The 14,703-nt window shown below is 48.1% G+C and overlaps 1 protein-coding gene across 1 annotated transcript; it reads left to right on the forward strand.

Moving 5' to 3' along the window:
• The first annotated feature begins 9,244 nt into the window (after nucleotides 1-9,244).
• On the forward strand, nucleotides 9,245-9,958 carry LOC124703282 (non-specific lipid-transfer protein 2B-like). The gene has a single exon (XM_047235510.1). It carries the CDS (start codon nucleotides 9,333-9,335, stop codon nucleotides 9,693-9,695), a length of 363 nt encoding a protein of 120 aa, XP_047091466.1. The 5' UTR covers nucleotides 9,245-9,332; the 3' UTR covers nucleotides 9,696-9,958.
• Nucleotides 9,959-14,703: the final 4,745 nt, after the last annotated feature.

The raw sequence follows: 14,703 nt of genomic DNA on the forward strand, positions 1-14,703 counted from the left end.
TCGAAGACTACGAAGATCTTGAAGGATAATGAAGAGTATTAAGACTTTCAAAGTCTCTGAAGATCTTGAAGATTCTAAGTGATCTATTAGGAACCAAAACTTGATATACTACGCTACAATCGTTAGATGCGATGATTTACGGTATGTTTGTTTTATGGTTTTGTTGACAACAACGAATAAAACTTTTATCCAAAAAAGTTTTTTATTGGGGTATCTATGTATCTTTCTCTCTTCTAAGTCTATTCTTCCCTATCTTAAACCCTTTGAGGCCAAAATGGAGAAGGACTACAAAACAACAGACACAAAGAAACTGATCTTCTATGCTATTTAAAATTTAGAGAAGGGCACTCAACATGGAGTTCTAAGAAGAAAGCCTTTGAAGTCCAACAAGAAGCAATCGTCATATCAAGGGAGCTTTGAAGAAGCCAAAAAGATAAGAGCTACCAACATAGGATGAGACTACAGAGTAAAACCATAGAATTTTCGCAACACCAATGAATACTCCTTTTAAGGGTGGTAGCAACCTAGTCTATCCTAAACCTTTCTTTCTTTCTTTCGAGCCTTCTCGAATCTCGAGGGCGAGATTCCTTTTAAGGGTGGTAGTCTGTAACATCCCAAAATTTTCCTAATTTTGGAATGTTAAAATTAACAAATTAAGTTTATTGAATTGTTTGACTTTGATTGGAATTTTTGAATGAAAAAGAAAATTTTGAAAACTTGTTTGAATTTCCCAACCTTGCTTTATGTTACTTTTGTTTATATGAGTGGATTAACATGACTATCCAAGTTGTTGAATTTTAGTGACATATAAAATCTTCATCCAACCATACTTGAATTGTTAATGAGAGGGAATAAAATGACTTTCCCAATAATGGAGGATTACTATGCTAATGTCCTGATTGACTTTTAAATCTTCTATTTTTGAATTTGTGGATTCTTCTAAATATTTCTACCGCCTATTTTAAGAGAGATGATAATATGACTTCATCATGATTAATGTTGGATTTACTTTATATTTTAAATCTCATTTAAAAGTAATTTATTTTATTTTGTATATGATTGCGTTTGTTTGAATTAATAGATTGATGTATTAAATTAAATCCTAAAATATATTTTTGGAAATATTGCCTAAATAGCTCTAATGGCCAAAAGGCATGAAATGATTTTTGAAAATTATGTTTTGGACTGGAATAGTGTTCAGTAGGCCTAATTAAACTGTTTTTAATTCTACAAATTTTTCTACTTTTAATTTGTAATTAAACAAATTTGAAACATAGAGAAATAAAACAAAGGAAAAAAAAAAGAGAACAACCGAACCAGGCCAACCAAACACACTAGCCCAGTTCGGCATCTGCGACACACGCGACCAGGCCAGAAGTTCTAAGTCAGCTGGTCTCTTGCGTTTTTTTTTTCCCTTGACAACCCAGCCCCACAGGTCATCTTCCTCCTCTGGTTACTAGTTCGTAACGTACAGGGACTCCGAATCGAGCCAGAATCCCAGCGATTTCGCGACGAATTCGTTCAAATCCTTGACCCCTACTCCACGAAAACTCCTCCATATAAACTCCCGCATCTTCCCCTCTCTTTTTTCGCAAAAATCCCAAATCCTACATCACCGGGAACTCGATTCCGATCTCGCCGAAGTTCCGCCGCTTGGAACTTGAAGTCGAGGTTCCAGGACCTCCCGACCTCCGCTTTTCTCTCTGAGCTTCATGAATCGATCGACCATATCCTCCTAATTTCTTTTCCCTTCCGCAGAACCACGAGAACATGCAGACAAGGCCGCCGGACTTTCGCCGGACTTTGTCGCTCCTGGCCGGAGATAGACACAGTTCGGAACGAGGAGGATCGCTGACAAGGACGGAAAGAAGCAGCGATCGTCGTCACCCTGGTAGAGCCCGGAGGTCACCACATCAACGTCGCCATCCACGCCCGATCACCCCGTCCGCCTCCGTCGTCCACCACCACCACTGGTAACACCACGATCCCATCGTAGGATGTACTGTATAATAACACTGAACCGGTACGAGCAGTTCTGGCACGTTTACTTTTTTCAGTGCGATGATCCAATCGATCAGTTCTAGCAGAGCTAGCTGCCTCTCAGATCAAAACTTTAAAATTTTATATCTATATATCTAGAGCTCCGATTTAATTAATTCTTTTTGCGTTGGTTTTGTAATTAAGTTCCCTATTCATTGGTACTAATTTTTCAAATTATAGATTTGTTTGAATCTGCAAGTTTAAATTTTAATTTGAATATCGTTTTGGCTTTAAATCTATGAGAGTTTCGTTAGCTTAAATCTCCTACATTAGTTTTTCTTTTTACCAAATCAAGTTGGCCGAACCGCATCGCGCAACCATCAGCGCCGTGGCCGCCATGACGTCAACTAAAGGCTGAAGATTTCCAAGGCAGGAGCAGCAGGAGTCGTCAAATCGGATCCAACGGAGCACGTTCGCCGCGATGAGTTCTAAATCGTGAAAACGCCAAAGCTTTGAAAATTCATAATTAAATAATCGCAATTCCGTTTTAGTCGATTCTTTTTGCGTTAGTTTCATAATTTTAATATGTACACTTTGATGTTGGAATTTTAAATTTATGAATAATTAATATGCCTGCTTGAATTTTGAAAGTCCTAACCTTAATTTGAACAAATTTGGAGTTATAAAAATCTTATATTAAATTAATTCCTTTTGCAAATTGATCCTTATGACCATATCTAATATTTGGAACAAACATAACTACTGTAGCACGAAATAAATATCTAATTTAATATTATTTTGTATTTATCTTTGTTTTACATGATTGTGTTTTATTTGGCTCTTTATTTGCAATGATTGTTTATTGCGTGTAATTTTTCTATGCGTTAGATTTATTCGGAGTGCGCGAGAAAGTTCACAAAGAAGAAATCATCATCAAATATTACTAAGGCAAGTTACACCTTTGTTCAAATTTTTGTCCCAAGTTTTCTATGCATGTCTCTTTTCCTTCAAATGAATAGTATGCATGTGTAGGATGTTTTGGTAGATTTCTTGGTAAATATTTTACAAGTTCGCGTGCTATTTTGTAGATTGCCATGAGTAGAAATATTACTTAGAAATATTTCCACTTGATATGATGGCCATATGAATCCCTAAATTTTTTCTAAGTGCTATGCTTATGCTACGTAAATATCAAAAGGGGTTCGAAACAAGAAAATTTTCTAAGTACTTGAGCTCTGTTTATGAGCGCAACTTTTCTCCCAAAATCCTCCTTCAAAATAAAATTAAGTTTTCTTCTGGGCGGAATGGTTTTGACGGGACAACGAGTGTGGAGATTGGTGGAGGACTGCCGCCCGAGGATCAAAGAAGTCCGCCACGTTCCGGATGTCAGAAGCTTCCAGTGCAACCACAATACAATATGGGCTCCGTCTTGGCTAAGTACTTAGTGGGAAACCTCGCCTGGGTACCGCCATTGGGAGGAATTTTGGGCACGGGCGGATCCGGAAGGTGGAGGGGCTACTAAGGAAAAGTTTCGTCGTGACCTCGTCCTGGCCTTAATGAAGATGAAGAATTTTGGCAAAAAGGCTTGGTTGTGAATTGTGGGTAAAGAGCGCAACCTCTCGAGAGTGTTAACCTGATCGATCAGCCGTGTCCACGGTAAAAGGACAAATTTGAGCATCTGAAGGATGGAGCCTCTGAATGATTTCTCTCTCTTTTCAAAGAAGTTTTCAAAACCCTATGGCGTGTGTAATATCGTTCATAGGTGGGTTTTGGGGCCTTGGTGCGTAATATCCAAGTGCTCGGGACTTGGTGTGTAATATCCAAGTGTTTGGGACTTGGTGCGTCATATCCAAGTGTTAGGTTGATTTGGACACTTGGTGTGTAATATCCATGTGCTCCACTCGGCCAATTTTATTTATCAAAATTTTGCAAAGTAGGGTAAAAGATTTTCTCTCTTTACTAAGTAAAAATTGGCTTTACGCAAATAAAACTCAAGCCTCCTCTTGTTTGCCTTGCATGTAGATGTAGTCAATTTTTCCCTTCTCGGTGTAATTTGCCATACATTCAAAGTATTGACCACTCTCGTGGCTGCAACCTTTCATGTTGCAGGTTATTCGACGACTTGTGAGAATGCGTAGGTCGCGAGTCTACACTCAACGAGCCTGTGGCACTGATGGGACTCCAAGATGTTATTTTCGTTTTCCGTTGTATTGAGCTAGCCTTTGGCTATGCAAGTTGTAAATATTTATACTCTGGATTATTCGAATCGTGTAATAAAGACTTGTGTTTTACATGATAATTCATCGACTGTGAGTGCTAGCTAATGATCCAGGGACTAGCATGTTTAATCACAGGGACTTTGGATCCTACCAGATCCGGGGTCGCTACAATTAAACAACAAATGTCGCCAGTGATTCTTGTGTCGTAATACCCGTGTTAACCATAAGATCCGGAGTGGGACGGAGTAGTCAAAAGTGTTTCCACCTCTCGTTCATCAACGGATGCGCTTTACCGTAGTACACTTTTGTAATCCAAGGGGGCAAGCGGTGAGGCTGGGGAGTCCTAAGTCCCCACGGCATAGTCCGTAGTACACTTGTCGCCCGAAGGAGCAAGCGGTGAGGCTGGGGAGTCCTAAGTCCCCACGGTATTGCGGTCTATGATGGGTTGCAGCTACCGGCGTAGGAGTGTATGGTAGAGCCCAGCACTATCGTCGTGGTCGGGGTCCACCTTGAAATCTACAGGAATAATGGGACCGGCGTGGACCCAGGGTCGGGGCATGCAACAAAGGGTGGGTATTCGAGGTAGCGGAGGAACATGATTGGCTAGACCTTATACCGGGCCTCACACCGAAGGAAGTGTGGACGGGAAAGCTGCCCGGTTGGCATCAAGGTTAAGATCTCTTATGGGTAAAGCAACACACCTCTGCAGAGTCTAAAGAACCGTGACTTGTCACTCCCTGTTCCGGGATATGGAACTACGAACGCGGCCGGAAAGGAGCTCCATGAAGTTCTAGTAAACCGGTGAAGGCTGACGGACATAGCTCTTTGAAATAAAAGCAACCTTTTGAAGAAATGTTTATCAAAACCTTCATTGGTATTAGACTTTCTGGTCTAATATCGTAGCTAGTGCATTAAACACCTCTTATCTATAATGAACTTGTTGAGTACGCTCGTACTCATCCCACTCTTAAATCCCTTGCTTAGATTGTCTGAATCGTCTGGAGGAGGACTACGACAACCATGAAGGAGCCGAGATCATCGGCTATGAAGAACCAGACCTCTCGGGAGGTATTGAAGGCGTAGACTACCTCGTAGTCTACGGAACTGGGGAGGCTTCCGGAGGAGAACAAGCCTAGAAGCACTGAGTAGCAGTAGTAGCCGAGCAGTGGGAACTCTTAGTATTTAGCTGCTCGAGGTAATAAATGTATAACCTAGTGAAACTTCTATATTGTAAGTTTAGGTGGGTTCGCCTCGAACCCAGGAGTATTCCTCTTAGGACCCAAGAGGAGCTCCGAGACAATATATGTTTGATGCTTGTAATAATAAGTGAATGAGTTATGGACCCTGCTATGTTCTGTTGTACTACTCTGAGGGATGTAATATTTGCGGACTGGTACTTCGTAAATGTTATATCAACGACTGGCATACTACAACATGCAATGGTATGCAGGGTCACCACACTGAGTGACCGAGTCTCGCGGGTTGATGGTTCATCAAGGCAAGATGAGGATGTATGAGTAAAGGAACATACGGGTATGCACCATGATTTATTTTCAGGTCGTGTTTAGACAAGTACATGGATACACACCCACAAAAAAGCCATGGATCGTAGCCAGATTGATGTTGCAAAACACGTCTGATTGTTTTCTGGCAAGATGCAAACATACACGGTTTCAGCTCCTGATTGATTTTCTTGGCTTAAACCAAATATGTGGATTCAGTCTAAAGATACGTGGCAAAATCATTTATCCTCGCGTTCTCGCCGGCGCCGACAACAAGCTTTGTCTAACAACCATCGCAGGCATGGTATCATCAACCTCTCGACGCTGCGTCGTTTAGGATGAAATACAAGAAGCCAATATGGGACCAATCAACTATGATTGGTTATGTACACATATCATCGGCTGGAGAAACAATTAAACTAGGTAATCACGTCTTATACCGTGCTAACATCTGCAATGACACATGGCAGAAGTTGTCAATGCTTAAATACAGCCCTGTTCTTCCAACAAACAATGGATATGGATTCATGAATTTGTCAGTTCAATCGATCACCTCAATGATTTACCTGACGGTGTGCCGCATGCCATGAGACATACCCAGACGAGCCGCCTTCAGTATACCTGGAGTAGGATATTTGTATTAGTATGTATTCTAGCCTTCCAAGACCGCCACCGTTGACTTGTTGTGCGTGTTGCGTCGCGGGTTTTGACCTCCTGCTGGTTGGCTTTGTGTCGACGCCATCACGTCGTGTATGTGGCGGGGGGTTGATGTAGGTCCCAGAGCTAGACTGCACGCGGGGTAATTCTAGGAAATGGAATAAGGTAGACGCCAGTGAAAAAAAAATGTGACTTTGATTTGCTGAAGTTTCAACAAGATGCCAACAATGAAAGACTAGGGAAAAATAATTGGTATTTTTCGTGATATAAATAGAAACATTTGTCTAAGATTGTTTGATGGATATGTTTAATTTATTTTAATTCCGCAGCAACGCACGGGCAAATGTCCTAGTTACATATAATAGAATCAAGATTTTTTTGCTTAATTTTTATGGTCAAAGTTTGTCTTGGAATATGCGTGCGCCTTATTCTTTGAAACGGAGGTAGTATGAAGGTAATAACTTAGACTAGTAACATAGCATATGTTACTAGTCTAAGTTACTCCCCACTATGATCAGCCTTAGGGGATCTTGAGGCAATCTGACCACGAATGTTGGGCTCCGGGGCCATGTTTAGGTTGGCTTCTTGAGCTTGCCGTGTTGGTTTTCATCTTGTATTCCGTACTAATAGGTAAAGTTGTAAGAGCATCTCCAGTCGCGTCTCCCAAACCGTCCCCCAAAACACGCCGGATCGAGCGTTTGGGGGACGTCTTTTGTTCGTGCCGCGTTTGGAGGACGTCGCTCCCCAGCCGCGTCCCTCAAACGCCGCCCCCAAATGAATATTGGTGCACAAAAATAAAGGTTTTCATTCAAATTTGATTATATATTACAAAGTTTGAATGAAAACGGCTAGATTTCATCTAAAGTTCTAAACCTAGCCTAATGACATCCCGACGGTGCGTTCGACGGCCCCGCCCCGTCGTCGCCTCCCCTCCGCCGCAGCTCTTGCTGCGCGCGCAGCCTCTCCGTGCGTAGGGCGGTGGCCAGACGCCGCTGCTCTAGCAACGCGTCGACGTCCGCCCTCCCCTGCTGCGCCGCCTGGAGGGAGAGCTCGACGGCGCGACGAATCTGCGCCTCTTCGCGGGCACGAGCGTCGTCCTGGAGCTTCTTCTCCGACTCGAAGGACTCGACGAGCGCGCATTGCTGATCGGCCGTCTCGTCCAGGTGCGGCCCGTCGTCGTCGGACCACTCGAATGCGTCGTCGTCTTCCTCCTCCACCTCGGTCTCCTCCTCCTCCGCCTCGGCCTCCTCCTCCTCCATATCCGTTGGCGCCTCCATCATCGCCGCCGCCAATGCGTCAGCCTCCGCCGCCAACTCGTCTGCCCGCCTCCCCTAGATAGCCGCCAACGCCGCCTCCCGCTGCTGACGCTCCTCCGCCGCAAGCAGCTGCTGGCGCTCGATCGACTCCTTCCGCCGGCGCTCGATCGCCTCCCGCCGTTCACGGTACAGCACCTCCCGCTCCTCGCACTGGCGGCGGCGCTCATCAACCCACCGCCGGCTCATCTCCTCCGTCCGGTGCCACCGCGCCTCTTCTGCCGTCGAGGCGTCGAACGCCGCAACGGTGTCCGCCAGCGCCTCCTCGTGCCACACTGCTGCCGCCGCGGCCTCGTCAGCTGCGGGTCCAGGGGCGTTGAATGCCTCTACATCCGCCGCGTGCACCGCCTCACGCTGCTGGCGGGCCTGCTGCTCGAGTGCCTCCCGCTGCTGCCGATGATGTGCACGCCAGTTCTCCATCCCTCGCCGCCGCCGCTCTTCCCGGGCGGCGACGTCGATGCCGAACTGCGAGTCCGGTGGTGGAGGTGGTGCTGGAGGAGACGACGGTGGAGGGAACTGGCCATCGCCGGGGCGGCTCATCATTGTGCATTGGTGGTGGAGGAGACGGTGGTGGAGCGATGACGATTGTGTTTGTGGTGGAGAAAGGGGTGTCGGCGGCTGTGGTGGCTGCCATTGAGCCGGGAGGGCCTTTTATAGACGTCGGCGTCGGGAAGAAAGCGCAGGAAGAGGCGAGAAGAGGCGGGAAGAGGCGGGAAGAAAGCGCGGGAACGGGCGGTGGCGTGCGAACGCCGGCGACGCGTGGAGGCTCGGCAGCACCGACGAGATGTCTCGCCTGCCCCGCCGTCGCCATTAAGGCAAAGATGCCGTCGTGTGTCACTGCGCGCGAATAACTTCCGCCGCTAGGTAGGCGACAGTTAGGTCCAAACATGAATGAGTCGCTGATGCGTCAGGCCCACGTCGCTTCGCCTCGCTTTTCGTTGTGTCCGGTGTGCCCGGTGCGCCCCCTGTGAGACGGGGACGGGCTCGGGGCGCCGGACACCGTATCGGACCGTGCCGGACAAAATTCGTCTTTGAGGAACGCGGCTGGAACGGTTTTTTTGTCCGGCGCCCCAAATAGCTTTGGGGACGCTTTGGGGGACGCGACTCTAAGGCTTCGATCTGGTCAGCTTCCCATATAAGCTGGATCAATTATTTTTCCCCTTACTGAATAATCAAAGCTTCCAGTGGTTGCCCGAATAAGAAATCTTATTACCATGTACTCTCTCAAATTACCTCTACACTGCTAGAACAAGGCTAGTGGAGGGTCATTGCAATTAAACAAAAGAAGATTTAGAGTTCTATATTTTCCACACTTTCGAGACTCTTAGGGCCGTGAAAGGGGTTTTCGCATAGTATGATTTTTTTTTTTTTTTACTTTTGGCCAGTTCAACTAAGTAAGCGTAGCTAGATAGATCCATGCCTCAGCTCCCAACGTCCAACAACCTTCCAAATCGAAGTACTCCGTAATTAACCCCATCCAACTGATTGATCTTGCCACCGACGATGCTGAAGTGCATCTTTTCTTCTTCAGAAATCAGAACCCCTATTTAAGCCCCTGCGTCCCCTCGTATCCTCCTCACCCACCATCACTTGCTCCATCTAGCAAATCTAGATATCTCATCTACAGCCACACCCAGCTCACCACTAGCTCGAGGTAAGAGATGGCCCGTGCTGCAGCAGCCCAGATCGTGGTGGTCGCCATTGTGGCGGCGATGCTCCTCTCGGCGCCTTACGCCGCCAACGCCGCCATCTCCTGTGGTCAGGTGAGCTCTGCCTTGAGCCCCTGCATGGCCTACGCTAAAGGCGGCGCCTCCCCGTCCGCGGGCTGCTGCAGCGGCGTCAAGAGCCTCGCCAACTCCGCCAAGAGCACCGCCGACAAGCGTGCCGCCTGCAACTGCCTCAAGAAATTGGTCAGCGGCATTAGCGGGATCAAGGCCGGTAACGCCGCCAGCATCCCGTCCAAGTGCGGCGTCAGCATCCCCTACGCCATCAGCACCTCCGTCAACTGTAACAGCATCAACTGATCCATCCATTACTCCGAACCGGCGTCACACACGTTTACACCTACTATATTATTTATACCGAATAAAAGCTCTCTCATGTATCTCCCCGTCAGAGATCGACAGGAGATGAGTACTCGAACCAGCTCTCCGTGGCCGGCAGGCATTGTATCGGTGTTTAGTTGTTCCCTTCTCTCCCTTTGAGGAGAAACCATCGAGAGTTTGCTTTGTACACCATGTTTATACACTGCCAGAGTGCCAGTGTAGTGTATGCTTGTTTTTGTCAATTGCATCTCTCTGTATATTCTATTATGCTTGTTTGAAACTTCTAAACACAAAGGGGCTATACCGGCACGCAGTGGCGATATTGAGCGAGAGGTAGTACTCCCTCTGGTCGTCTTTAATCGACGCGGCAACTGTACCTACACAAGCTACTCCCTATGCACTCTCGGCATCGATTTAATCTGAACGGAGGAGTGGTAAGGAAGACAAAACATGAAGTAGTCCTTCTGCGTCCTTCTCGGAAGAAAATGAAGAGATTTCTATCCTAGAAATATTGGACCAAGATAGCCGCATAGAGAAGAGGCTATGGTCACCTAAGAGCAAGTACAATAGAGTACAGTCAGCTGATTATAAGACATTAAATAATATATTTTAGATAATTTGGAGGTGAGAGAAGGGAGGTAGGCTCTTAGGCTGGTCATAGTGCATAGTATCATATACTAGTATCATGCATATTATACTTGTCTATAATACTATCTCTATAGTGGGTGGTATTATAGAGTAGTATCATAAACTTCTAAATTTCAGATATTCAATTCGGATCTCGGGTCTAGATGCTTCTGCAGTTTGGACCAATAGCAGTCACCTGTATCCATGCATCCATGCAAACGGCTGTATTTCCCCACCGTATTTTATTTGTTCTGACTTTTATGCACAGTCTCAGTAGTCCATGTCCATTGATCAACTAATGAGCCGAGAGCCGTTTGTTGCTGGGGCAGTACAGCTGTGGTGCTCTCCTCCTGTTGCCGAACATGTGGAGTCCAAATTACCCGCATGACTCATCAGTTGCAAGTAAGCGGCCTCCGACCTACTAAGGGCATCTCCAATGGAAACAACGTAAATGAATGCTCTGAGCGATCGTTTGCATCCGTCGCGATCGAAAATGTGTTTGGATCCTGCTCCAGCGGAGCGACGCAAAGTGGTTGGTTCGTCCGCTGCGACGCATACCTGACTCAAATATGCGTCAGGTTCGCGTCTCCGCGGACGCTGCACGGTCGCGGAAAGTGTCCGCGGTGGTTGTGCCCGGGTCCGATCGGCAGTGACTAGGTAACCATACTATTTGTTGATTACTATTGATTGGCCAAAATGACCATTTTTACATAGATGGTTAGTCGAGTTAACCTAAACTACGATGGCCGTACCTACTCACCGTCGCGCAGCTTACCACGGCCTGGGTTACTCGCAGTCGTGCGGCCTACTACTGGCCGCCGACGGGGCCAGCACCGTTGTTGAAGCGGGAGCGCTTGACGCACTCCGCGCGCCGCACACGCCGGCGATTGGACATTCGTCCTGCCGCCTGCGACGTTCGAGGGCGTCGGCCAGAGAAGTGTCCCACGGGACTCTCCTGGCCATAGAGTTGGCCGCCTCTGCCGTCGCTGCCTCCGCCGCCTCCGCCTGAGCCGCCTCCGCGTCCACTGCCTCCAACATCGCCAGTCGGGTGTGGAAGTGGGCCCTGTCCCTAGTCGCCTCCGCTACCGCTTCGTCCCTGGCGGCGATGGCGCCCTCCAGCTCTCGGTTCTCATGCTCGAGCCGCGCGGGAGAAGGGCCCCTCTGTTGGAGCGAATTCAGGTCGGAGCACATGTACCCCCGAGCCATGGTGATCGCATAGTTGTGGGCTGCCTCCTCCGCTGCCCAAGCCTGACGGCGCTGGGCGTCCCCAGCTAGGGTCTCGAAGGACGCGACCAGAATGTGCTGGTCATCGGTGCACTCGAAGCGGCAGGGTAAATCAACGTCGTCATCGGCGATGTTGTCGATGACGGCGTCCGCCAGAGGTGCCGCCGGAGGGACCGCCATCACCGTCCGCGCCTCCGCGAGCGCCGCTCTGGCCTCGGCGAGCTCAGCCCTAGCGCCGGCGATTTCCGCCCTAGCCGCAGCGAGGCGCTCACGCGGTCACGCGGTTGCGCGCGCTCTGTCGCCTCCGCCTCCACCAGGCCCAGCTGGTCGGCCTAAAAAGCGTCGGCGAATAGCTGCTCGTCCTCCGGGTGGTCTTGGCGGCACATGTGAACAACCTGATCCCAGCTAAGGGTTTAGCTTGAGGTGTGCCCATCACCCCCGTCGGTGTTCAACATATATAGCCACGGCGGGGTGGGAAATGGCGTTGGTGCGCAGGTCGTTTCCCGCGCGCTTGAAACACCGGTGAAACTTGCCAATGTATTGGGCAAGCGCGGGAATGACCGTCATCGCGCGGGAACCGTTAATCGTCGGCGGCAGGACTCGACGGGGCGTTAAACCACCATTAACAACCTTGATGTTGTCTCCGCTAAAAAAAATGTGTCCGCACCGCTGGAGATACCCCCGACGCAAACGGTAGCCCTGTGCCGCATTGCGTTCGCGGGCCGACGCAAACAGGGACAACCGAACATTTCGGACGTCCTAAATGCGTCGGCCCGTTGGAGATGCCCTAAAGAAAATCCATGGATTCGAGGTCATCATGCTCGCGCATCACCGGGAACATTTGTGGTAAGGTAGAACTAGAGGTAGTCGAGCTCGCACATCATCACGACCTTGTTGTCGTCCTCGACCTGCCGGAGCATGAGTAACGGGGAGGCATTGAGGAACGGGAAGTCAGAGGCGATGAGCAGCTGCACTTGCCCACCGAGGGGCGGCGTGCTGCATGCGAGACATGGAAGAACGTGAGGTGCATGGAGGCATTGACCAAGTAGGAGAGGGAGACGTGCGAGGGCTCGAAATTTCCATGCACGTCGAAGACCACCATGACAGACACCGTGAGGATAGTTTTTGGAGAAGATGTCGTAGTGATAGAGCGATGTTTTGACGAGCTAATTTGGTGGCGGAGACAGTGGGCGCGAACGCATTGGGCATATTTGGTAGGCTGCATGCAATTCGTGGTTCACTGCACTAGCGAGATGGGACTTCCATCTTATTTCGGACGAGCTCCGGTACACAAAATGCAATTCGTTCGATAGCCTGGGTTGCATCGGGTGGTACCCAAGTCACACTTTGATTGGTTGATCACATGGTTTTCCTAGCCTCACCCATGAAAACATGGTGCCCTTACCTCACCTATCACAAGACCATCTTGGCACCGCCGTTCACAAGCTTTGGCACGTCGGCGATGGCACCGCCGGTCACGCCGGTCAAGAGCATCACCACCACGCCGACCACGAAGACGAAGACCACCATGACACCATCGGTCACGCCGGTCACAAGCATGGGCACGTCGCCACCACGAAGACGGAGCCCACCATGGCACCGTCGATCACGTCAGTCACAAGCATGGGCACGTCACCGACCACGAAGATGAAGACCACCATGGCACCGTCGTTCGCGCCGGTCACAAGCATCACCACGTCGCGCTCCATTTCGATGGTTCGCGCGTCGATCGACATGGTTGCCACTCTGGCGGTTGCCCTCCCCGACAGTTGTTGTGTTAATTCACACCGGCTCGCACCAGGGTCGCTGCTAGACGGGCCCGTGGAAGAAGCGAGCGGATGCTCGACGCGACCGTGGAGCGTCCACGGAGACGGAAACATGTCGCATTTTTACACCGATGCGTCTCCGCGGACGGTACGTACATTATGCGTCGTCTCGCTGGAGCACGAGGTGGACGCATTTCCGATCCGCGTGTGTGTCATCCCGTTATAGATGCCCTCGCACCCGTTTCCGGGATCGTGGAGATACTACAAGATGGGTCCGATAATCGATAATCTCAGTGGATATAACGAAATGTCATTTATTACCAGTTGGCTTGATGCAAATTCTGGACCGACGGTACAGACTGACATAGTCCATTAACTGTCACTGGCCCCCAAAAGATGTACGATGCATCTGTGTATCCGATATTTTCAAAGGCTTGTATTTGCTAGGTGAAATACATCAGCACAACTTCCAACGCTCCATATGGCCAATCAACGAGCGGGAGTAGATGAGCTCGGGAGCTAAAACGCTGCTCCCTCTAAATTTATTGTTTTGTAGAATCCCAATGTAAATCTATGTACAAGATCAATTTGGCATTTATTTTTCTCGTAACGTGCGCTATGATACATGTTACTCTAATTCTATCTCTCCTCTTTAATTACATGCCACATCATCATTTTTGTGGGCCTAGTATACATGATACTACCTATGATACTAGCACTATGACTAGCCTTAGACTACTCATAGTGGGAGTAACTTCATTAGTAACTAAGTGTCCAACTCAGCAAATTTGCTTATGTGGCAGTGAGTTAATGAGGAGAGAGGAGGATGGAGTAACATATCTAGTTACTGTAACATCACACTTCTCAATTCTCAAGATACAATAAGTCTATAAGTTAATTAATGAAGACATATATGATACTATTTTGATGTTACTAACCACTATGAAGGTAGTAACATAGAGTAGTAACATGTGCATGTTACTACTCTATGTTACTTCCCACTATGACTAGTCTTATGCAATAGTCAGCTGTTGCACGTGCTCCTAGCCACTTTGTGAGAGTGAAAGGTGGGGTATATGTTAGTAAATTACTTTATTTTTATAACCAACTATTGTACATGTTAGCTATATGATGACTACAAATGCCATGACATTTTGTTTTGCCAGCAGTTGGTTATATTATTGGAATTGCTCTAAGAGCAAGTACAATAGAGTCCAGTCAGCTGACTATAAAACATTAAATAATATATTTTAGATGAGTTGGAGGAGAGAGAAGAGGAGAGAGAAGGGAGGTGGGCTACTATGCAATAGCCAGCTCTTGCACGTGCTCCTAGGCACTTTGTGAGAGTGAAAGGTGGGCCATATGTTAGT

This window comes from Lolium rigidum, chromosome 3 (assembly GCF_022539505.1).
Source record: "Lolium rigidum isolate FL_2022 chromosome 3, APGP_CSIRO_Lrig_0.1, whole genome shotgun sequence".
In the NCBI taxonomy this organism is placed as follows: Eukaryota; Viridiplantae; Streptophyta; class Magnoliopsida; order Poales; family Poaceae; genus Lolium; species Lolium rigidum.